This window comes from Castor canadensis, chromosome 6 (genome assembly GCF_047511655.1).
Source record: "Castor canadensis chromosome 6, mCasCan1.hap1v2, whole genome shotgun sequence".
Lineage (NCBI taxonomy): Eukaryota > Metazoa > Chordata > Mammalia > Rodentia > Castoridae > Castor > Castor canadensis.
The window spans coordinates 78,717,145-78,742,975 of record NC_133391.1 but is presented as its reverse complement, the minus strand read 5'-3'; the positions used below and the strand labels follow the sequence as shown (position 1 = coordinate 78,742,975).

The window sequence follows — 25,831 nt, the reverse complement described above, 5'->3', positions numbered from 1 at the left end:
GGTTCCCTCACTGATAATTCCTGTGGTCATCTGTCCTTTTAAACCTATTGAAGCAGAATCTTAGTGGGGTTTTTAAAATCCCTAGGGAAGAGCTGCCCATGTCGACTAGAACATGTGAGAAGTTGTCTACGCCTGCCCTGACCGCCTGGCAGCTTGCAGGGCCGAGGCAATGGCGTTCAGCAGGTGCGCGAAGGTCTCCACTGCGGCCACCTAAGCAAGAATCTCTGTGCACGGGAGTTGGAGGCCCTGCGGAGAGGCTTTACCTCCTTGGCCAAAAAGACCCTGATGGGAGGATCCTAGGAAGGACCTTGAGCTCTGGTCCTCACATCAACACTGCACATGGGCACAAACACCTCATATTGAGGGGACACATGAAGTGCTCTTGAGTGGGGAAGTTCTCGGATGTTTTAGTATGTCTCTTTCCAGCAGGGTGAACTTGGGCAGAGCAGGGACTTATTTCCCAGCATTTTATATGTAAGGATCTGGGTTAGAGTAAGATGTAACTGAGCCATCAATGAAGACTATTAAACATTTAAAAAAAAAAAAAGCTCCCTAAGTAATTTTGATGCACACTAAAGTTTGTGACCCACTTCTTTGTGTGGTATTACCTGTGGCCAGGGTCAAATTTGAATTCTGCCTCTGCTACTTAGCTGTCTTTGGACACTTACTTAACCTCTCCTGCCTTCAGTTGCCTTATCTCTGAAATGAGGATCAGATGGTACCTACAGTATAGAGCAGCTGAAAATGCAACATGAAATGAAAGCTGTTAGGCATTTATCAGGGACTGGCACAATGAGACATGATTATTTGGTTAGTGGTGGTGGTAATTATCTAGAATGAGGGTCTGCATCTTCCTCTCCCTTCAAGGGCCTTCAAGAGTGAGGAAGAAGGAAACCACCCCGTAAGGTTCCTGATCAGGGTTCTCCCCAGGATGGGAATGCAACTTGACTGCCTCAGCCTCATGTGCATCCTGCTGAAGCTGCTGAGTCTGGGCTTGGAGCTCCTGGTTCTTCAAAGCCAGATCAATAGTATCTTGCAGGACAGCTGCCAGCAAGCTGCGATGACAGTGCTCTGTGGTCATGGCCTGCTCCTCCCATAATCCCTGCCAAGCTCGGAATACCTGTGCCCAGATTCAGAGATGGCTTTTGGTTATACAGCCTTGGCTGCAGCCCAAGGCCTGCCCTCTGTCCCCACTGACCTGCAGTATATGGCATGTCCGAGCTTGGGTGGCCTGCACATGCAGGTCATAGAGGGCTGCTAGGTCCTGTTCTGCAATGTCCCACTCTGCCTGCAGGGCCTCCACCTGGAGTCTCAGCACTGTTTGCTCCCAGTGCCATCTCTTGTTCTCAGAGGCCTTTAGAGAAAATTAGTGCCCTTTGGTGAGTGCTGCTGCATACCAGGCTCTGTGCTAAACACTAAGTATATTAATCTCGTTTTATTCAGTAACAAATTTACAGGAAAGTCACCATTTTACAGTTTTGAAAACTAGGATCAGTGAATGATCTAACTTGCCCCAATTCCCATGGCTAGGGAGAGTCAGAGACAAGCTGCAGTGCTTTTCAACAGTTCCTTATCCTTGAAGTGAATCCAAACCCTGAGATGTGGCACACTGTCTCTTTAGCCTTGCTTCTCATTACATACTTGCCAAGCTCCAGGCAAAAAGGACAATTTGTGGTTCTGAAAGCCCATTTTGCCATTCCTTTCCTTAGAACTTTGCTCACACACTTCTCTGAGAACTTGCCCTCAACCCATCTCCTCCGCCTACCCCCGCCACCCATATACAAATTTTTACACTTATACAATTAGGTTTTCTGAGTGCCCCAGTGATGAGCACGGCTGTCCTAGTGGAGCCGAGTCTAGTGAATTCCCCTGGCTGATTTCTGTTTGTCCTCTGAGCCTCAGCTTAGATGCCATTTCCTTTTACCCACTCCATCCTGGGTGAAGTGTACCTCTTTGGTCCACCAGCCCCTACCTCCCCCATCACAGCACTCAGCTCCATGTATTGCCTTCTTTATCCCCACAGGGTTAAGAGGGCCATGCAAGAGTAAGAACCAGTCAGTTATGATTGGTGTTGGACCCTGGCCCTCAGCACAATGCCTGGCCCAATTACAAGGAGCCTCAAGCACCCCTACTTGACCCTCCTCACCTTCTCTTCAGCCATCAGGCCATTGACCTGTTCACCTCCCACCTCCTGTTCCAAACGCTTCAGCTCCTCTTGAATCCAAATTTGGTGCTGGTCTTGCAGTCTCTGCCTCTGGGCATGGGCCAGAAAGAACTGCAGGGCCACATCTGGGACCTGCTGGGCCTAGATGATGTCAATGGAGGCTTAGCCATGTGTGCACACAGTTTTGGAGTACAGTGCCCAACCTCTCCAACAAAACTTTATTTCCAGTCTGCTCTCAGGACCTAAGTGGCCTAGAAGAGCCTGTATCCTGGGCAAAGACTCAGGAGGCTGTGGGTGGAGGAAGAAAGCTCTGGCTCTGCCAATAGGTTCCATAGTAGCCCTAAGGAACCCACACTCCCATCCAAGCCAATAGGAAAACAGCACCTCCCTATGCTCCTCCCCTAAGGAATCCAGTAACCCTTCAGGTCATAAACTACATAATCTGACCTCCTGACAGAGCAGGGTAAGCAGGAGGCAGATTATCTACACTCTGGGACCACTCACTTCTCCCACAGTTTCTGGTAGTTCCTGAGGTGCATGAGGTATTACCTGTCCTTAGAGTCTCTGAGACAATGCTTTTGGTGGAGCCCAGGCCCTAGAGATGCTGCTCTTCCTGTTACTAGAGGAAAATGTGATTAATCACACCAAAAGTGGGGACACACGCATGCACACACACACACACCCCCTAGCTAACCCTCAAGTCCCAGATGCACCTTGGGACTCCCCTTTGAGGCTTGGGCTGTGGCTTACTGCTGAATCTATCACCTGCTGAGAAAATATTAGGAGTGACAATTCACATCCACCATTCCTGCCAGGACAGTGTAAGTTTAGTTCAGAACTTTGAAATCAAACTGGTCAGGGGCCCAGTCTCTCTTAGGTGTATGAGTGACGAGCTTTTTGAGGCTCCACATTCTTCATAAAATAGAGCTGATAAAAGTTGGAGAGAGAATGAATGACATAGTGCACCTGAAGCACTTGGCATTCAGGTAGTTGCTCAGTAACTCAGAACTAATATGACTAGCTCCCCAGGCCCATGGCTGTAAATACAGGTCCTATGTATGCAATTATGAAGAGGGAACCGAAGGACCAGGAAACACCCTGCAGCAAGTCATGGAAGACAGCGCCCCCTTCTGCACAAGAAAGGGCCATGCATAAGGAGATGAAAGAGCATTACACTTCAGATTAGGAGTGCAAGGATTTGAGTGTGATTGCACCTCTGTGACCTCTGATTGTGCTGGCAACTCTGGGCTACTCACATCTCTTCTCTGAGTCTTAGTTTTCTCACCTGACAATTGGGAGCCATGTTGTCTTCCTTGCTTACAATACTTCTGTGGGTTGCAAAGTTTGACCTTCAAGAGAGTCCAAGCATTTCAATAGATGTATAAGGCTCTGTGTGATTTGGCCCCTGCTTCCCTCTCTAGTCTTCTTCTGACTCTCTTCCTCAGCCTCTGTTCAGCAGGCTGGGCTGCTTGCAGTTCCTCAGAGACATCAAGCACTTGCTTATCTCTGAGTCTCTTCCATGAAGTCTTCATTCCCTCTCTTGCCAAACTAACTTGGATGCCCCATAGCACTGCAAATTTATAAGCCTTTCAGAGCACGGATCATGGTGTAGTTCTTCCCAGTAGATCATAAACTCAAACATGGAGAATTCCCAGGGCTGACATGGCTGTGCCCAACACATAGTAAATGGTAAATAAATGCTTGGGGGTCAATAAATCAATAGAGTGCTCTGTAAACAAGAGGAAGGCAGAAATAAGACAATACCTGTGGTTTTGGGAGCCCCATGGTCTCAGCTTTAGTCCCTTTGGGTATCTGGCTTCTTGGGCACTGTTTCCAGACTTTTATCACCTAGGGAGAAAAGGTTCAGAGTGGGTACTGGACATTGCTTGCCCAGGCTCCCAGGCCTCACCTTGCTCACCTGTAGCTCCCGAAGTGCCCTGCCTAGTTGGTTAAGCCCACTATCTGTCAAGGTGTCTCCAAGGAGGCCTAAATGCAGGATCTTCAGGCTAGCCCTCCGAGCTTGAGCCTCTTCTATTGCATCCCAGAGGGTAGGCCTCACTTGTTTCACCTGCATTCTCCTTCCTGAGGCCCCCATCAGAGCAGCCTGGAGCAAACTCAGGGAGCTACCTGGTAAGGGGAGACTCAGAGTAATTATTCCTTCCTGAGAACTCCAGATCACAGTACTTGTAGTGTGTGTGTGTGTGTGTGTGTGTGTGTGTGTGTGTGTGTGTATTGAACTCAGGGCCTCATGCTTGCTAGGCAGGCATTCTACCACTTGAGCCACTCCACCAGCCCCTTTTTGTAATGGGTATTTTCAAGATAGAGTCTCACAAACTATTTGCCTGGACTGGCTTTGAGCTGCGATCGTCCTAATCTCTGCCTCCTGAGTGGCTATGACTCCAGACATGAGCCACTGGTACCCAGCCCCCACAGCACCTGTAATACTTTAAATTTCTATCAATAGTACTACTTACCAAAAAGATCTAACCCCCATTAGACTTTCACATGTGCTTGATGGCACTATGCTAAGACTATTCCTGGGTTACCTCTTTTTATCCACAGCAACTCTACTGGGTCCTGCCTCCCCACATTTCCCAGATGAGGCAACTGAAGCACAGAGAAGTCAAGCAACTTCCTGATGAGTGGCAGAGCTGAAACTCAAACCCAGCTCTGTCTGACACTTAATCATGATACCAAACTGGTCCATAGATAAACACATCTACCCTTCACTGCTTTATCCTTGATGGTATGAACTACCTTCAATTTCTCTTCCTAATCCCACAGAGCCTGCCACACAAGGAGGTATGAAATCCTATTAGCCAAATGAATGTGTCTGTAGATTTTGGAGATAATCAGAGAGCCAAACTGTTTTTTTAACTTTTTTTTTTTTTTGGTGGGACTGGGATTTGAACTCTGGGCTTCACACTTGCAAAGCAGGCACTCTACCACTTGATCCATACCTCCAGTCCATTTTGTTCTGTTTATTTTGGAGATGGTTCTCCAGAACTATTGGCATGGTCTGGCCTTGAATTACAGTCCTCCTGACCTCAGTCTCCAAAGTAGCTGGATTACAGGTATGAGTCATCAGTGCCAAGCTAAAAATCCTTTTTAAGGAAAATTTCAAACATATATGAAGTAGAGGAAGTCCATTTACTTAATACCCAGCTTCAACTCTGTCAACTCATGGCTGGTTTTTTTTTCCTTATTTGTTTTGTTGTTGTTGTTTGTTTTAGGTGCTGGGGATCAAACCAGTGGCCTTGTACATGCTAAGCAAGTGCTCTGCCACTGAACTACAGACAAGTCCTTGTTTTTTCTGAGTCCCCTGGCCCACATCCCTTGATTTTTTGGAGACCATGGTCTTGTTCTATACTCCAGCCTGACCTAAAACATGCAATCCTCCTGCTTCAGCCTCCCCAGTGCAGGAATTACAGGTATGTGCCATCACACCTGGCTTCATAGCCATTCTTCTTAGGTCTGTAAACCCCACTCTGACCTTCCCCCAAAAACCTGACATCATGTCATTTCAGAGGCCAGATTTTTAGTAAGTATGTGAAAATTGCTAAGTCCTTTTTCCTCTCCAATCCTCTTTCCTTATTTATGAATTATGCCTGCCTCTCTTTCCTCATTTGTAAATTAGGTCTGCCTCATATTAACAGGCAAAAGATAAGAATTGAAGGTATGAAAATGCTTTGTAAGAAGCTGAGTGTGGTGGTACATGCCTGTAATCTCACCCATGTGGAGGCTAAAGGAGGAGGATCATGAGTTCAAGGGCAACCTGGACTACATAGTGAGACCCTATCTTTAAAAAAGGAAAAAAAAAAAAAAGAAGAAGAAGAAGAAGAAGAAGAAAAAGTCTTAGTAAACTTGTTGAAGACCTTGAAGAGTAAGGCATTGGGGTTGCTTTTACTATTGACTTTGCCCTTACCCCTCCAGACTGACATCATAAGCACAAAGGAATTTTGCTGTGCTGAATGCTAGCCTTTTCTCTCTCTCTCTCTCTCTCTCTCTCTCTCTCTCCTAGGGTTGGGGATGGGCTGGTTGGGTGACAGGATAGGGCAAGCCTAAACCAGATCCCAGAACTTTCCAAAGAACTTCACACCCACCCCCAGTTACCTTGGGGATTCAGGCGAAGAAGTAGTCTACTGTAGTTGTTTCCATCCAAGAGCCAGGAGACAATCCAGTGTAGTGAGCCCTCCAGCTCCTTACCAGCAACCTCACCAGCCAATGCCCGCAGCAGGGGGCAGTCCCTGCAAGAGGGAGGGAAGAGAAAGAAGTTATCCACTGGTGGATGGGCAAAGAAACCAGACAGAATCACATTCTGATGAAAAATTTAACTATTTCTAGCAACTTTCATGTACCACCAGACAGATTGGCACTCTTTTTTCATTTTTGTTTTTGTTTTGGCAGTACTGGAGTTTGAACTCATGCTTTGTGCTTGCTATGCAGCTGTTCTACCTCTTGAGCCACACCTCTAGCTGTTTTTTTGTTTTGTTTTGGTTTTGGTTTTTTTGTCTTTCCCTTTTGGTACTGGCAATCCAAAGAGCCTTGCACATGCTGGGCAAACACATGAACACTTTACCACTGAGCTACATCCCCAGTCCCAGATTTGCAATTTTTTTATAGATCTTTATTTTATTTTTAATTACAGAAGACATTCTATGATACAAAACTATATACCTCACAGTGGACTTGCAACTCTTACAAGTCAACAATAAAAAGACAAATGATTTAATTTAAAAATAGGCAGAGAAATGTTAAGGCTGGCTAGAAGAAGGAAAAGTTTGGGACTCATGCATATGTGGGCTACCCACGTCTGGCTCACGGAAGGCTCAGACCACTGTCACCTGGCTGGGAACCACCCATGCCCCTCCCCACGCAATGATTATTGATGGGAATCACCTGGTTTCTCCCTTCCCATAGATTAGTGTAACTTTTAAAAGTACCTAAGAAAGAGAAGCTTGCTCTCTTGGCCTCCAGATTCCACTGGTGCCCCACTATGCTCTCCTTTGTATTTTCCTTTCCTAACTTTTAATAAACTCCGTTTACACCCATGTGTCCTGCCACAGATTCTTCCCAAGGGACACAAAGAATTTGCTAGTCTAGTCGTGGACTGAACCGGCGCCGTTAACAAGATGACATCAGTGAAAATGATAGAGTAGAGAACTCTGTGTCCACCCAACTCCAGAGACACCTGGCAAAAAACTGTAAGAGTCAACTTTACTGGAATCCTGAGACTAGTCAAAGGTTTACAGCAAAAAAGTGAATGCTTAACCAAGAGAAAAGCAACTTGAATTTGGTAAGAGAACTTACTCCTCCCTAACACAGAGGTAGTATTGGAGATGGCAACCCACATTTCTGATGGGGGTTCCAGATTCTGGAGAGAGCAAAGTAGATTTTGTTATCAAGGAATTATGTTCATCTTTTTTGATTGTCTAAGGTTCCCCCAATGAATGATTAAAGGTGCTTCTTTTGCTTCACCTATCTCAAAACTGTCTCAGAGCAGACTGGCTACCGATAGGATGTTCCCTGAAAGACAAAAGCACAAGACACAGCTGCCTGGAACAAAAATAACAGTTGAGGCAAATAATGAACACACAGAAAGACTAGAAGGAAAAGGTGAGGAGTGAGGTTTTGGGGGAATAAAGTCTTTGCAAAGTTACTATGTTCACTGAATAACCAAGAAAACACACTCAGGGCAGTACACGTTTCAGAAAAGCCCCAGGAAGACCATAAGCTTTCACAAATGATTGAGTTTTAGGATCAGCACAAACAGGAAGTGAAAGATAGGAAGAACTGTAAATGGCCTGGCTAAGCATAAAGGGGGTGTCTTAATACACAGCAAATTTTCAGAGACACAGAGAATTAATTTTTTCTTTTTCTTCTTCCTTTCATACTATTATTGTTGTTGCTGTTGTTTTCTTCTTACTGCTTTTTTTTTTTTTTTTTTTTAATGTTTTTGTCCCCAGTATTTAAGGAATTCTGTGTCAGGTTACAGGCTAACCAATAAGGTAACAGAATAGAGTCTTCAGTGGTCACAAAGAATACAGACTTTTTGGCTGGGCGTGGTGGAACAAGCCCAGTTGTTTTGGTTGGTTGGTTGTGGTTTTTGAATAGGATTTCATTACATTGTCCACGCTGTGTTCAACTTTAAGGTCAAGTGATCCTCTTGCCTCAGCCTCCTGAGTAGCTTGCAAAATCGATCCGTAAAGAAGCAACAAGCACTTCTTACAGACTGTCCTCCTATCCCAAGACTGCCTGCTTGTCATTGCCATCCTTATCTATAGCCAATGTAGATTCAATTAAGTGATTTATTCTTTCTTCTTCCCAAAGTGAACATTTTTCCATCTGCTATCGCCCCATGCTGTTGGTGGCTTAGGGAATTTGTCCTAGGACTGGTCCTTCTATTTTTAGCTAGCATCTCTGACAGCCCCACAAACCCTTTTAGGTTCAGAGATCTCTTGATCTCTAAGTTTTTATTTAACATTAGATGTGGTGACCAATGCTCAACTTTGTAAATATACTAAAAGCCACTGAATTATACATTTTAAGAGAGTGAGATTTTTTTATTTTGTTGGGGTTTTTTTAGGGAGTGGTACTTGGGTTTGAAGGCTTTTTTTTTTTTTAAGAGACTTACACAGAGTGGCTCAAGCTGTAAGAGCACCTGCTTAGCAAGTGTGAGGCCCTGAGTTCAAACCCCAGTGCTACCAAAATAAATAAATAAATACAAAGAACCTCATACACATGCTCATTTTGGAACATCTATACTAAAATTGTGACTATAAGAAAAGAGTCTTACACAATAAAAGGAAGACTTTAGAATAGTCTGGAATTTAGTGTACTTTTCCCCTTCTATTTTTTTTTAGGCATTTCATGAATGTTTCTATAACATTCAAAATTTTGCCATGTCACTTGAAATGATTATTTCCCTATTACCACTTGATGTTTTCATTATCTTTGAGCAGTAAGGGAAAAGTATAAGATAGAGCATGAAGACATGATTATTTGAGAATTTTCCAGTCTTCCTTTTGGACATTTAGGTGCTTTCCAAGTTTACAGTCTCGTAGATCAAAAGAAATATACATGGCTGAAAATGGGTTAGAAATGTGAAAAATAGTAGTAGAAAAATAAAAATTCTGAAAAATCAGACCAAAAATGCTTGAAGACACTGTTTGCAAAACTTTCTTCTGGTACCCTTATGAACACATGAATAAACAGTGGCTGGAAAGATCTACATTTATTTAAAGATTCCACAGATTCTCTACCCATTTGCCTTTGTCCCCATTATTTGCTAACAAAGAGCCTGGGTTCTCTTACTGTCAGAGCTGAGGGAAGGAGGAGAGACTTTGATACCTTCCTAGGCCTCACATCCATATTTTGGTCCCTGCATTACCTTCCAATGCAATCAGAATGCCCCTAAAGACTTACTGGTCTCCTGGGAGCTGCAAGATCCTCAGGGTACCTCGCCACATGTGCTGGGTCCCAGGCCTCTCAGGAGGGTCAGGCCCAGGCCAGGTCACTGTGAGAGTAAGCAGAGAGCAGGCCCTGCAGAGGAGAGGAAAGACTCAGGCCAAAAGTGTAGAGGGTGAAGGGAGATCGGTGCCCTCCTGTCCTCACCTGCCTTCACCCCCTGCAGCCTGCAAGTACAGCTCTGAGGCAGCTCTTGAGTCAGACACCTCAACTGCACTGGCACCTCCCACCACCCTAGAGGAAGAGGAAGTTGAGCTCAGCTCCTAAGCACCAGGGCTGTCTACACAGACCCCCAGCACTTCTGCGTAGAAAGCCTATAAAAACATCTATAGGCTCCAGGCTCAGTACACCTCCCTAAACAATTCTCATCTCCATGATCTCATTTTTCCTCCTGAGGTCTGCCCAGCCAGAGAAACAGGATAGTCAGAATAGCCTCCATTTCACAGATGGGCAAACTAAAGTCCTGCTTAGTCAATGTGATACTGGACTAAATTGGGACCTAAAGGTGGGAATAGAATTGAAAAGGAATAATTGGGGTAAAGGAAGAAAGAGGTATGGGATATGGGATGAAGGGAGGTGGATGGGAAGGATCCGGGAAGAAGATCCAGCCCTGAAAGCATGATTTCAAGCTCAGAGCTTCCTCCTCCTGGAGTGGCAGTGATTAGAAGTCTCCAAGGAGTTGGCTTGAAGATGTCAGCCCTGCCTTAAGGCAAGCATTCTCATACCCCATTGGGCCCTGAACACTCACAAGCCCAGAGGGGCTACATCCAGTACTGACAGATCCTCCAGTTCTGGGGAGAGCAGGTCCTGGCTCTTCCCAGTAGGCTTGACCTGGGATTACAGAAGCACATTTGTTACAAGCTGACCTTCCCCTCCTGTGGGGCCTGTGGACTAAGTAGCGTGCAGGAATTTAGCCATTCACAGTCAGGGTAAAGGAGACCTCAGAGAAGCAAGCCCAAGCTCTTCCAGCTCCCCCACAAGCCTGAGGCTCTTTCTGCAGTGTCAGTTGGCCCTGAATCCCCAGGTGTCCCACCTCCAAGAGTCTTACCTGCACCAAGCTAAGAGTACTAAGTACATGCTCAGAGTGGCAGAGGGGCAGAGCTTTCTCGAACAGCATCTGCAGCAGCTATGTAGACAAAGGAGTTCAGTGGGAACTGAGAAACTATCAGTCTGCCCTTCAGCATTTCCTGAGGGCCAAGTCTGGGCCAGATCCTGTGCTGGGTGCTGGGGACATGGTGTTCAGAACAGTAGTGCCAGCTCTCATGTTCACAACAAACCAGAAAAACAAGCAGACATTTTCAGTGGGACCTGCTGTTGGCTGGGCAGCAGCCATGACAAGGTTCTTTTTTTTTTTTTTTCCTGTTTCTTTTATTATTCATATGTGCATACAAGGCTTGGTTCATTTCTCCCCCCTGCCCCCACCCCCTCCCTTACCACCCACTCCGCCCCCTCCCTCCCCCCCCCCCAATACCCAGCAGAAACTATTTTGCCCTTATCTCTAATTTTGTTGTAGAGAGAGTATAAGCAATAATAGGAAGGAACAAGGGGTTTTGCTGGTTGAGATAAGGATAGCTATACAGGGCATTGACTCACATTGATTTCCTATGCGTGGGTGTTACCTTCTAGGTTAATTCTTTTTGATCTAACCTTTTCTCTAGTACCTGTTCCCCTTTTCCTATTGGCCTCAGTTGCTTTTAAGGTATCTGCTTTAGTTTCTCTGCGTTGAGGGCAACAAATGCTAGCTAATTTTTTAGGTGTCTTACCTATCCTCACCCCTCCCTTGTGTGCTCTCACTTTTATCATGTGCTCATAGTCCAATTCCCTTGTTGTGTTTACCCTTGATCTAATGTCCACATATGAGGGAGAACATATGATTTTTGGTCTTTTGGGCCAGGCTAACCTCACTCAGAATGATGTTCTCCAATTCCATCCATTTACCAGCGAATGATAACATTTCGTTCTTCTTCATGGCTGCATAGAATTCCATTGTGTATAGATACCACATTTTCTTAATCCATTTGTCAGTGGTGGGGCATCTTGGCTGTTTCCATAACTTGGCTATTGTGAATAGTGCCACAATAAACATGGGTGTGCAGGTGCCTCTGGAGTAACAGTCTTTTGGGTATATCCCCAAGAGTGATATTACTGGATCAAATGGTAGATTGATGTCTAGCTTTTTAAGTAGCCTCCAAATTTTTTTCCAGAGTGGTTGTACTAGTCTACATTCCCACTAACAGTGTAAGAGGGTTCCTTTTTCCCCACATCCTCGCCAACACCTGTTGTTGGTGGTGTTGCTGATGATGGCTATTCTAACGGGTGAGGTGGAATCTTAGTGTGGTTTTAATTTGCATTTCCTTTATTGCTAGAGATGGTGAGCATTTTTTCATGTGTTTTCTGGCCATTTGAATTTCTTCTTTTGAGAAAGTTCTGTTTAGTTCACTTGCATGGCAAGGTTCTGAGGCACCTATTTTGATTTTGGGGGTATTGATGAAGCCCCTACAGCAAAGCCTTCAAGTTAAGTATCATTATTAGTATCACCAAGAAGTGTGAAAACTAGACCTCCTGGATAATTGATCTTTGCATGCCACCCCTTCCAGACTCATCCCATCAGCCCAGCCTCCATCCTCTCCTGACCTCTCAACAGCTGCATGAACTGACCCTAGAAGTGTCTTGAATGGAAGGACACCTAGTCTAGCTGGGGTGGGCAGAGATTCCCCAAAGTATCCTGGAGGAAGTGATGCCCTAGCCTCATGAGGCCTGTACCCTGGTGGCTCCTTACCTGAGACACAGCCGAGGTGCCTCTGTTTCCCGACCCTGGAGCAACAGGGCTACACTGTACCCTCAGCCCACAGAGGCCAGTGTGGACTGGACTCTAGCCAAAAGCTCCTGCTCGGCCTCCTACAGGGAGACACAGGCACATTTCTCTGTTTCAGGTGACCTATTAAGGCCTTCCCTGAGCAAAAGGGTTAGGGACAAGGACCCTGGGATCTAGGAGCCCAAGGGCTCCCATCCTCCTCCCGTCACCTTCTCAGACACCCCTACCTGAGCAGTGTCTGGGCCCAGGACTCTGTCAAAGGTGAAACGTTGTTCCTGTGGGTAGGGCTGGGGTCAGTATTGTCATTCCCACCTTCTCCGTTCCTGCCTACCCTACTCCATCTACCTGAGTCTCCAGAGTCTCCTGAGTCCCCGGCGGAAGCAGACGAAGGCTCTTGGGTCCTTCTACAAGAAGTGTAGGGCTCTGGGTCTCCTGGGAGCCTGAGAAAGGTAGACTTCATGTCAACTCTCATGAGGGAAACTGAGCTCCAGGATTCCTAAGTCCTGTCCTAAGCCTGTGCCTCAGTTTCTCAACCTGAAGTGGTTTAGCCTTACCTCTCCCGCAAGGCAATCCTGGCCACCCTCCCTTGGGGCTTCTTACCTGATCCCCTCCTCTGCTGCACTTCTACCACCACGGTCAGCATGGCAAGTGGGTTGAGAGATACAGTGTGTGAAGAGATCTCGGGGAGACAGAGCTGCCTGGCCTGCACCAGCCTCTCTAGACTCTGTGGATTCTAAGCCTCTCAGATTCCTCTCAATAATTCATGTCCTTCATCTGAGAGCATAGGGGTAAGGTTCAGGTGATGCTGGACAGGTAGTCATCAAAGGAAGTGACACTCCCCTTCTGAGAAAACATTTCCTGAGTTTTTTTTTTTTTTTTAGTTTAGTTTGTGTGTGTGTGTGTGTGTGTGTGTGTGTGTGTGTGTGTGTGTGTGGTTGTAGGACTGGAGTTTGAAACAGGGCTTCACACTTGCCAAAGCAGGTGCTGTACTGCTTGACCCACACCTCCAGTCCATTTTGCTCTGGTTATTTTGGACATGGGATCTCATGAACTATTAGCCCAGGCTGTCCTCAAACCGTGATCGTACTGATCTCAGCCTCCAAAGTAGCTAGGATTACAGGCTTGAGCCACCAGTGCCCAGTGTTCGAGTTTCCTTTCTTTAGTTTTTCTTTTATGAAAACTTTCAAATGTGTATAACAACAGAGAAAATAGTATAATGAATCTCCAGGTGCCTATCTTCTGTAGTTACCAACTTCTGGGTAGTCTTAAATCTTCTGTTCCCCTATTATTTTGAAGCAATTCCCAAACCTCATAAACCTCATATAGTTTCAAAACTATTTCAGTATGTGTTTGTAAAAAGTAACCATTACTTATTTTAATAACAGCTTTTTGAGATATAATTCATATACCATCCAATTTGCCCTTTTTTTTTTTTGTACCTTAAGGTCAAGCCTAATATGTGCTTGCTAGGCTGGTGCTCTACCACTTAAGTCCTTTTAACTTTTATTATTTATAAGATAGGGTTTCATGTTTTTGCCAGGCAGACCTGGACTATGATCATTCTATTTACACTTTCCGTGTAGCTAGGATGACAGGCATCTGCCAACACGCCCAGCTGGCTTGAGCTGTGATCCTCCTGATCACTGCTGCTGGAGTAGCTAGGATAACAGCTGTGATCCACTGCACTTGAACTACCTTTTTTTTTTTTGAGATAGGCTCTTGATGTGTACCCCAGGCCAGCTTCAAACTCATGATCGTTCCTCGGCCTCCAGGGTGTTGGGAACTGGTGGTAGTCTTAACCTCTATGCAGACTGAAAGCACACACTGCCAACTCAAATGGGCTGAAGGCACAATCTACCCTATCACACCCTAAGGAATTCTGATACAAAAGTTTAAAGATAGACTTACAGTTTCTTGTTTAGGAATTATCCCTGCTTCTCACAACTTCAGATTCATCTCTGGTCCTGGATCCTCTTCATCAGGTGGGAAAAAAGGAAAGTTGGGGTGATATAGGGTAAAATCATATCATCATCCAACATTCTCTTTCACCCCATCAGAAAAGTGGAAGAATCTATCCAGTGTGAACTCTCCCTTGGCCACCCCGCCCCCATGTTGAGTGTGGATACCCTCATGAAAGCATGTAATCAAGATACCTCCAAAAAGGAGAACTATAGGCCAATCTCCTTAATGAACATTGATGCAAAAATCCTCAACAAAATAATGGCAAACCGAATTCAATAACACATCAAAAAGATTATTCACCACGACCAAGTAGGCTTCATCCCAGGGATGCAGGGGTGGTTCAACATACGAAAATCAATAAACGTAGTAAACCACATTAACAGAATCAAAGACAAAAACCACTTGATCATCTCAATAGATGCAGAAAAAGCCTTTGATAAGATCCAACATCATTTCATGATAAAAGCTCTAAGAAAACTAGGAATAGAAGGAAAGTTCCTCAACATTATAAAAGCTATATATGACAAACCTACAGCCAGCATTATACTTAATGGAGAAAAATTAAAACCATTCCCTCTAAAATCAGGAATGAGACAAGGATGCCCACTATCTCCACTCCTATTCAACATAGTACTGGAATTCCTAGCCAGAGCAATTAGGCAAGAAGAAGGAATAAAAGGAATACAAATAGGTAAAGAAACTGTCAAAATATCCCTATTTGCAGACAACATGATTCTATACCTTAAAGACCCAAAAAACTCTACTCAGAAGCTTCTAGACATCATCAATAGCTATAGCAAGGTAGCAGGATATAAAATCAACATAGAAAAATCATTAGCATTTCTATACACTAACAATGAGCAAACGGAAAAAGAATGTATGAAAACAATTCCATTTACAATAGCCTCAAAAAAAATCAAATACCTAGGTGTAAACCTAACAAAAGATGTGAAAGACCTCTACAAGGAAAACTATACACTTCTGAAGAAAGAGATTGAGGAAGACTATAGAAAGTGGAGAGATCTCCCATGCTCATGGATTGGTAGAATCAACATAGTAAAAATGTCGATACTCCCCAAAGTAATCTACATGTTTAATGCAATTCCCATCAAAATTCCAATGACATTCATTAAAGAGATTGAAAAATCTACTGTTAAATTTATATGGAAACACAAGAGGCCACGAATAGCCAAGGCAATACTCAGTCAAAAGAACAATGCAGGAGGTATCACAATACCTGACTTCAAACTATATTACAAAGCAATAACAATAAAAACAGCATGGTACTGGCACAAAAACAGACATGAAGACCAGTGGAACAGAATAGAGGATCCAGATATGAAGCCACACAACTATGAGCAACTTATCTTTGACAAAGGAGCTAAAAATATACGATGGAGAAATAGCAGCCTCTTCGACAAAAACTTCTGGGAAAACTGGTTAGCAGTCTGCAAAAAACTGAAACTAGATCCATGTATATCACCCTATACCAAGATTAACTCAAAATGGATCAAGGATCTTAATATCAGACCCCAAACTCTTAAGTTGATACAAGAAAGAGTAGGAAATACTCTGGAGTTAGTAGGTATAGGTAAGAACTTTCTCAATGAAACCCCAGCAGCACAGCAACTAAGAGATAGCATAGATAAATGGGACCTCATAAAACTAAAAAGCTTCTGTTCATCAAAAGAAATGGTCTCTAAACTGAAGAGAACACCCACAGAGTGGGAGAAAATATTTGCCAATTATACATCAGACAAAGGACTGATAACCGGAATATACAGGGAACTTAAAAAACTAAATTCTCCCAAAACTAATGAACCAATAAAGAAATGGGCATGTGAACTAAACAGAACTTTCTCAAAAGAAGAAATTCAAATGGCCAGAAAACACATGAAAAAATGCTCACCATCTCTAGCAATAAAGGAAATGCAAATTAAAACCACACTAAGATTCCACCTCACCCCTGTTAGAATAGCCATCATCAACAACACCACCAACAACAGGTGTTGGCGAGGATGCGGGGAAAAAGGAACCCTCTTACACTGTTGGTGGGAATGTAGACTAGTACAACCACTCTGGAAAAAAATCTGGAGGCTACTTAAAAAGCTGGACATCGATCTACCATTTGATCCAGCAATACCACTCTTGGGGATATACCCAAAAGACTGTTACTCCAGAGGCACCTGCACATCCATGTTTATTGTGGCACTATTCACAATAGCCAAGTTATGGAAACAGCCAAGATGCCCCAGCACTGACAAATGGATTAAGAAAATGTGGTATCTATACACAATGGAATTTTATGCAGCCATGAAGAAGAACGAAATGTTATCATTCGCTGGTAAATGGATGGAATTGGAGAACATCATTCTGAGTGAGGTTAGCCTGGCCCAAAAGACCAAAAATCGTATGTTCTCCCTCATATGTGGACATTAGATCAAGGGCAAACACAACAAGGGGATTGGACTATGAGCCCATGATAAAAGCGAGAGCACACAAGGGAGGGGTGAGGATAGGTAAGACACCTAAAAAACTAGCTAGCATTTGTTGCCCTTAATGCAGAAAAACTAAAGCAGATACCTTAAAGCAACTGAGGCCAATAGGAAAAGGGGACCAGGAACTAGAGAAAAGGTTAGATCAAAAAGAATTAACCTAGAAGGTAACACCCACGCACAGGAAATCAATGTGAGTCAATGCCCTGTATAGCTATCCTTATCTCAACCAGCAAAACCCCTTGTTCCTTCCTATTATTGCTTATACTCTCTCTACAACAAAATTAGAGATAAGGGCAAAATAGTTTCTGCTGGGTATTGGGGGGGGAGCGGGAGGGGGTGGAGTGGGTGGTAAGGGAGGGGGTGGGGGCAGGGGGAAGAAATGAACTAAGCCTTGTATGCACATATGAATAATAAAAGAAAAATGAAAAAAAAAAAGTACTTAATGACTTTATCTCCCTCCCCTGATTTTAGACAACAAACATTCCTTCTTCCAATTCTCTATTAAATCATGACTCTAAAGATAAGATGCACCATAATATGTCCATTTGATATGGTATATCTTAATATGTTTTTTGCTCAGTACTGGAATTTGAACTCAGGGCCTTGTACTTGCAAGGCAGGTGCCCTACCACTTGAGCCACGACCCTAGCCCATTGCTTGACACTATGTATTATAATGTTTAATTCTCAGGCTGAGAAAATTTAAGTTGGTGGAGCAAATTAGTACAGCACCTTTGGTTTCAATAATTTAATAATATTTTGAGTATTTTGCATCTACCACTGAACATGCCAAGCCAAGCCAGAATAAGTGTCTAGTCCTGTCACCACCCATTTGTAGACCCCAAGGGCTATCAGAAAAGGTTTCTTTTTTTTTTTTTTTTGAGACAGTATCTTGCTACATAGTCTAGACTGGCCTTGAACTTGCAAGCAAGTTCATCACTGCATCACTCCCTGATGACAGTTTTACTCACTCGTGTGCATAAGGCCATGAGTCTGCAGAGGTGAGTAGAGGAAAATTTGAACTGAGAGAATCTGGTCTTTTGGTCATCAATCCTTATATTGATTTGGTTGTAGGACTATTGCCCCAAGTGATTCAAGGTCAGGTTTCTTGAAACATCCAAACAAGGGTGAATAAATTATGTTTGGGGATCAGCAGAGGCTGCCATTGATCCACCTAACTTCTCAGCCATGCTGTACCATATTACAATGGTTTTAGTCATCTTTTTTTTTTTTTATGGGCATGAACTCAGGACCTACACCATGAGTCACTCCACCAGCCCTTTTTGTGAAGGGTCTCGTGAACTATTTGCCTGGGCTGGCTTCAAACTGTGAGCTTCCTGATCTCTAGGATCACAGAGTAGCTAGGATTACAGATGTGAGCCACCAGCACCTGGATCATCCTTTTTTTTAAAGTGATACTGAGAATTGAACTCAGGGCATCATAATGCTGGGCAGGCACTCTGCCACTTGAACCACACTCCCAGCAAAACTGTTCTTAAAGCCACTTAGGAAGTAAAATTGTTATCAATACTTCTTTTTTGGCAGTATGGGATTTGAATTCAGGGTCTTGTGTGTGCTAGATAGGCGCTCTACCACTTGAGTTGCACCTCTAGTCCCATTTTCTTAAATAACTGTTCAAAGGTTGGGCACCAGTGGCTCACCCTTGTAATCCTAGCTCCCTGGAAGGCTAAAACCAGGAGGATCAAGTTTGAGGCCAGCCCAAGGAAAAGTTTTCAAGATCCCATATCAATAGGATAAAAGCGGGCATGTTGGTATGCACCTGTCATCCCAGCTGTCAGGAAGCATAAAATAGGAAGATCAAAGTCCAGAACAGTCTGGGCAAAAAGCAAGACCCCCATCTCCAAAATAAGCAGAGCAAAAATTACTGAGGCATGGCTCAAGCAGTAGAGTGCTGCCTAGCAAGTTCAAAACCCTGAGTTTAAACCCCTGTACAGCAAAAAATAAACACAAAGAACAAAACAAAACAACTTCCCTGCTAGGATGAATCCGTTCACTACTCCTCCTCTCAATTCTTACCCAATTCTCTTGAAAGTCAGTCTAGTGTTCTTTCTTACATGCTGTTTCAGCATAACTTTTTCCTTTGGAAATGAGGCCATACCTCAGGTCAGACAGATTCCTAACAGCTGAGAATTAGAAGCTTCCTCCAACTCAGTCCTTTAATAGACCCCTGAGACTATAGGCTGTAGCTCACACTGGCCAGAATGTCACTTTGGCTCATCTTTGACTGTTATTTTAGCTATTACAAATAACAGTAACCAAAAAGGATTGTACCAAAATCCTTGTTAGTTTACATTTTCTTACTCATCCACTGATCCTACTCCTCATGAGTTCCATTAGTAAATTCTAGATTCCACTAATAACTTATACCTCCATAACTAACTGATCACCGCACAGCTGCTCTTCCATTCTGTGGTTAACACTGTGACAATCCACCCAGAAATCAAAGTTCCTCATTCTCCTTCCTTTCAGTCTCTCTCTTCACAAATCACAGACAGTTCAGTTTCACCGTCCTTACTTTGTTACTAGAGGTCAAGTATAGTCAAAAAACAGCACATGGAAAATTCATACGTTTTAAATTGCACACTGTTCTGGGTTGTGTGGTAAAACCTAGTGCCACCCCATTCTGTCCTGTCCAGGATGTGAATCATGCCTTCGTGAAGGATTGATGTTGTATGTACTTCTGTCTGTGAGTCACTTAGCTGTCTTGATCATCAGATCTGCTATAATGGTATCACAGTGGTTCTGTGTAAGCTCTGTATACAGTTTTTGTTATTCTATTTTATTACTAGTTATTATTGTTAATCTCTTACTATGTCTAATTTATAAGTTAAATTTTATCATAGGTATGTACAGGAAAAAACACAGTGTAAGTAGAGTTCAATACTATCTTCGGTTACAGGCAGCTTTTGGAGGTCTTGGAACACATACTCTGAAGGTAAAAGGGGACTGCAATATTTCAGTGGGTCAGGTTGTCATCACAAATTCCACTTCTTCTGGTGCTAACTATCCCGAGTTGGACCAAATTTCACAGGATAAGGGCGCCGCCCACACAAGACCACCTTCACTTCAGACATCAGCCAAAAACTTGGCAGTTCCCAGAGCACCCTTACTTCTAACTAAAGGGTAGAAACTTGGAAGTTTTCAGTACTCTAGCAAGTCACTAGCACAACTCAGGAATGTGCTGTATTTACAAATTTAAATAAGTCAAAGGGAAGAAATACAACCTCTTGGTGACTAGGGAAAGGCAGAACTGGTCAAATTCTTTCTTTTTTCCAGTCCAGGCTAGCCTGAAACTGTGATCCTTCTGCCTCAGTTTCTTACGTGCAGAGTTTACAGGTACACCCCATTATGTCCAGCTTGTTCAAATTCTTTGTGTGTGTGTGTGTGTGTGTGTGTGTGTGTGTGTGGTGCTGGGGTTTGAATTCAGAGCCTACACCTTGAACCACTCCACCAGCCCTATTTTTGTGAAGCCCTATTTTTCGAGATAGGGGCTCACAAACTATTTCCACGGGCTGGCTTTGAACTTCGATTCTCCTGACCTCTGCCTTGTGAGTAGCCAGGATTAAAGGCATGAAACACCGGCATCCAACTTGTTCAAATTCTTTATTTCACATGTCTAGTTGTACATTCTGTTTATCTGTTCTTCACCTGATGGACATTTGGGTTGACACTGCCTTTTGGCTATTATGAATAATGCTGCTATAAGCTTTGGGTGCAAGTTTTTGTGTGGACGTTGTTTCATTTCTCTTAGACTTAGGTGTAGAATTACTGGATTCTATGTATTGATACTGGATTGTTGATCCTGAGTTTGTGTTGTGTCCTGGCGTAGTCGATGATTGAAGGCATTGGACCAGGAGTTAAGAGTAAAGCAAGCACAAAGTTAATTGAAAGAATAGCAAAGCACCCTGATGAGTGGAACTTAGTGAAAGAGCTAAGCCAAACAATGGCTGATGTCTAGGACATGGCATAGGGCACTAACTGGCTTAGGTCCAACTATTCTACCTTGAAACTATATTTGGAATTGGTTGATGCTGGGTCAACTTTTTGCTGAACTTGGATACCTGCTTGTCCCTCTCTTTATTGAACTGAGCATTCCAAGAAGGTCTGGCCAGCTTGTCCTGGCCCACATCTTGCAGCTGCATTTTGTTATCTTGGTCAGAAGCTTGTTATTTTTGTAAGAAAATAGTTGTTTCCCACATCTCTTTAGATGTCTGCTTTTAAAGTGCCTCCCTTATCCAAAATGGAATCACCTCTGTCATTGCCCCCCTTACATTATGGTAAGTTTGTGTTCAACTTTTTCTTTTTTCAAAGAAATAGTTTATTGGAAAGAAACCAGGGAGATGCTACAAATTAAATTAAGATGTGAAAGGCCTTCACCTTGAGCCACTCCACCAGCCCTATTTTTATGAAGGGTTTTTCGAGATAGGGTCTCTCGAACTATTTGCCCGGGCTGGCTTCGAACCACAATCCTCCTGATCTCTGCCTCCTGAGTAGGTAGGATTACAGGTGTGAGCCACTGGCTCCCAGATTAAATGCTTATGTTTTTAAGGATAAGTGTGAAGGTGCTTTAAAGCTTAGTTTTTATTGTAACAGATAAGAACTTTTTTTTTGAAGTACTAGATTTGAACTCAGGGCCTCATGCTTGCTAGGCAGGTGCTCTACCATTTGAGTCACTCCACCAATCCTTTTGTGTTGGGTATTTTTGAGATAGGGTCTCATAAACTATTTGCCCATGCTGGCCTCAAACTGCAGTCCTCCTGATCTCTGCCTCTGAAGTAGCTAAGATTACAGGTGTGAACCAGCAGTGCCCAGCTAAGAACCAATTTTTTATCTTTGGAAAAGTCAGAGCTTTTGAAGCAAAAGCAAACCTTTGTTAACTAGAGCACCTTAAGTATAAGCTAGTAAATGAATTTGGTTCCACAAGGGCAAAGCAACACATTTTAAAAATCCTTTATTTATTGTAGAGTATTAGTATACTTTGATGTCCTAAAAATTGCAATATGTAGAGCTGGGTGTGGAGGCTCATACCTGTAATCCTAGTTAGTTGGGAGACAGAAATTGGGAGGATCACAGTTTGAAGCCAGCCTACGAAAAAACTTCTTGAGATTACCTTTCAATCATGAAAAACTGGGCATGGTGGTGCCTGCCTATCAGCCCAGCTGTGTGGGAAGCTTAAGTAGGAGTATCAAAGTAGCTGGTGGAATGGCTCAAGGGGTAGAGCCTAGCAAGCATAGCAAGCTTGTGGCCCTGAGTTCAAACCTCAGTGCCACCAAAAAAATGGAGGATCACAGTCCAGTCCAGCCTGGACATAAATGGCAAGACCCTATTCGAAAAGTAACTAAACTGTTTTCTCAGCTGTGGCTGCCATCTCCTACTCGGCATCATGGCTGCCCTCAGACTTCTGGTGAAGCCCAAGAGCCTCAAAAACAGGACCAAGAAACTCATCCAACACCAGTCAACAGTCAGACCAATGTCAAAATAAAGTGTAACTAGTGGAAACCCAAGGGTTTTGACAACAGGGTGCAGAGAAGATTAAAGGGCGAGATTTTGATGCCCACCATTGGTTATGGGAACAACGAGGAAACAAAACACATGCTGCCCAGAGGCTTCCAGATGTTCCTGGTCCACATTAAGGAGCTGGAAGGTTATTCACCATGCTTCCTCCAAGAACACAAAATCATCCTGGAAAGATCGGCTCAGCTGGCCACCAGTCACCAATCCCAATGCCAGGCTGAGCTAGCAGAGTGGCTCAGGTGGTGGAGTGCCTGCCTACAAACATGAGGTACTGAGTTCAAACTCCAGTGTCATAAAAAAAAAAAAAAGAACAAATGCCAGGTTGAGTAGTGAAGAAAATGAATAGATGGCTCACATGCACGTTTTATTTGCACATAAACCCACAGAAAGTGAAAAAAAAAGAGGAAAAGTAAAGGAAAAGGGCTAAGGCTCAAGTGGTAGAGCACCTGAGGCCCTGAGTTCAAGCCCTAGTACCACAATATATATAGTAAAATACAGTTTAAATTTTGGTAATGTAGCACTTACAATACCTTATCATTATCATTCTCACATAAATATCCACGATGAAGTACTCAAATTGATACTGGAAGCTGCGCTGACTCTATACTGACCTTAAGCATTCATGAAAAATTGCTTTGTGGAATAAAAACTGATCACAGTTCTTACTGCCCTTAGTGATTGAGCTGGAATTAAATACTAGGTGACATCAGCATATTTCCTACTTCAGGTCTTAAAGCCTGGTGTGATGGTACACACCTGTAATCCCAGAACTCAGGTGGCAGAGGCAGTAGGGATTGCAAGTTTGAGGCCAGGCTGGGCTACATAGCAAGTTCTAGGGTAGCCGGGGCTACTTAGTGAGACCTTCCCTGCCTCAAAGAACCAAAAACATGTCAACCATCATGGTCAGTATGAAGTGATATGTCATTGTGTTTTTGATTTGCATTTCCTTAATGACCAATGATTTTGAGCATCTATCACAAATCAATAACCTAACTTTACACCTTAAGGAATTAGAAAAAGAAGAGCAAATTAAACCAAAAGCCACAAGAAATTAGAAGATAATAAAATTAGAGCAGATATAAATTAAATAAGGAATAGAAATAAACCAGATGCTGCTTCTTTGAAAAAGATCAACAAAATTGGCAAGCCTTTAGATAAATTAAGAAAAAAAGAAAGAAAAATGCAAACAACTGAAACCCAAAATGAAAGTGGGATATTACTACTAATCTTACAGAAATTAAAAGCGTTGAAAGAAAAATACTTTGAATATTGTATGATTAGATAATGTAGAAAAAAAACAAATAAATTCCTAGAACACATGTATCATCAAAACGGCCTCAAGAAGAACAGAAAATCTCAACGTATCTATAGCAAATAAAGAGATTAAGTCAGTAACCGAAAATCTCACAACAAAGAAAACTTCAGGACCAGATGGCTTCACTAGTGAATTCTACTAATATTAAAAAGAATTGGACAGGGACATGGTTCAAGTGGCAGAATGCAAACACAAGGCCGTGAGTTCAAACCTCAGAAGCTCAAAAAAAAAAAAAAAAAGAATTAACAGTAGTCCTACTTAATTCACTCAAAAAATAGAAGAGGAATAACTTCCTAACATGTTCTAAAGAGCAGTATTGCTTGGACGCCAAAGATTGACAAAAGAAAATTGCAGCCATGTGCCAGTGACTCACACCTGTAATTGATTCTAGCTACTTGGAGGCTGAAATTAGGAGGCCAGGAGGATCTGTTCAAGGCCAGCCCAGGCAATACTTGGCAAGACTCCATCTCCAAAATAACCAGAGCAAAATGGACTGGAGCCATAGCTCAAGTGGTAGAGAGTCTGCTTTGTAAGTGTGAAAGCTCTGAGTTCAATCCCCAGTCCTACCCCCCTCCAAAAAAAAATCCCAGTAAAACAAAATGACAACAAAAAAGCAATTGTGGTACAGACATGGAAATAAATATACAGAACAAGTAAGTAAAATTAGAGTTCAGAACTAGCTAAAAATACAATGAATTGATTTTTGACAAGGGTGTCAAGATCATTCGATGGAAAAAGAAATATTCAGCAAATACTGCTGGGATAAGAGGATAGCCAATTCGAAAGAGTGATGTTGGATCTCCACCTCTGTCCCATATCCAAATGTTAACTTGATTAGTATCAACAACCTAAATGTCAGGGATGAAGCTATAAAAACATTAGACAAACATGGATTAATCCTTATAATCTGTTATTTGGCAATGGATTGTTACATATGACACCAAAAGCATGAGCAACAACAAAAATTGATTAGAGTTCATAAAAACTAAAATCCTTGGTGCATTAAAATACACACTATCAAGAAAATTTTAAAAAACTGTAAAATAAGAGAAAATTATGAAAATTATATATAGATCTGATAAAGTTCCAGTATGTGGCACGGGTCAACATGCTGGCTTCTTCATTGCTTCCAATGGCTGAATCACAATCCATTGTTTGTGCAAACCACATTTTGCATATTCATTTGTCCCTTGATGGACATGTGAATTGTTTCCAAGTTTGGGCTGTTGTGAATAGTGCTAGCATGAACATCTTGGTACAAAATTTTTTACCCCTTTTCAGTTCTTTCGGGTATATAAGTAAGAGCAGTGTTGTTGGGTCATGTGGAAATTAATTACATGTTTAGATTTTTAATGAACCACTATGTAGATTAGTTCCTATGTTTTATTATAAGTACCTTCTAGTTTTGGCTTACACTTATGTCATCAATCCATTTTGAGTTAATTTATATGTGATCTGAAGTAAGAACCCTATTTCATGTGTCTGCATATGGATGTCCAGGTGACGCTGTGCCATTAGTTGAAAAGATTAAATGTTTCCTCATTCCTCATTCCTAATCTTTCCTCAAAAGACTAATGTTTACACACACACACACACACATACACGCACACACACACACACACACACACACACACACACACACAGCAGTACAGCGGTCTGAACTCAGGGTCTTGTGCTCTACCACTTGAGCCACACATCCCCAGACCTTTTTGCTATAGGTAGTTTTCATATAAGGCCTTATATTTATGCCTGCAATAGGCCTGGACTGGGATCATCCTCTTTATGCTTCCCACAGTAGTTGAGATGACAAACACTGTGATGGCAGGTACACACCACCACACCCAGCTAATTGGTTGATATGGGGTCTGGCTCACTTTTTGTCCAGATTGACCTTGAACCATAATCCTCCTGATCTCTGCCTCACGAGTAGCTAGGATTAAGGTGTGAGTCACCTGCCCAGCTTTTCCTTATTTAATATTCTTGATACCCTTTTCGAAATCAGTTGTGAATGGACACATGGCTTCCTTCTTTCCTTCCTTCTTTCTTCTCCTCCATCCCTCCTTTCTCTTTTCTTTC

The 25,831-nt window shown here is 43.0% G+C and overlaps 1 protein-coding gene across 1 annotated transcript; it reads right to left on the bottom strand.

Moving 5' to 3' along the window:
• Nucleotides 1-757: 757 nt before the first annotated feature.
• On the bottom strand, nucleotides 758-10,804 carry LOC109682175 (uncharacterized). Its single transcript, XM_074076889.1, has 9 exons — nucleotides 10,680-10,804; nucleotides 10,380-10,462; nucleotides 9,590-9,706; nucleotides 6,278-6,411; nucleotides 4,083-4,291; nucleotides 3,929-4,012; nucleotides 2,147-2,305; nucleotides 1,199-1,354; nucleotides 758-1,120 (listed from the first exon to the last, which is right to left on the bottom strand). Exons 1-9 carry the CDS (start codon nucleotides 10,746-10,748, stop codon nucleotides 863-865), a joined length of 1,269 nt encoding a protein of 422 aa, XP_073932990.1. The 5' UTR covers nucleotides 10,749-10,804; the 3' UTR covers nucleotides 758-862.
• Nucleotides 10,805-25,831: the final 15,027 nt, after the last annotated feature.

Bases quoted from the DNA above. Each gene is read 5' to 3' on its own strand.
- LOC109682175 (XM_074076889.1), bottom strand. From the start codon at position 10,748: ATGCTGTTCGAGAAAGCTCTGCCCCTCTGCCACTCTGAGCATGTACTT. The intron at 9,707-10,379 runs GTGAGTGTTCAG...TCTCCTCTGCAG, and splicing joins GATGTAGCCCCTCTGGGCTT to GGCCTGCTCTCTGCTTACTC. The intron at 1,355-2,146 runs GTGAGGAGGGTC...TTTTCTCTAAAG, and splicing joins GCCTGATGGCTGAAGAGAAG to GCCTCTGAGAACAAGAGATG.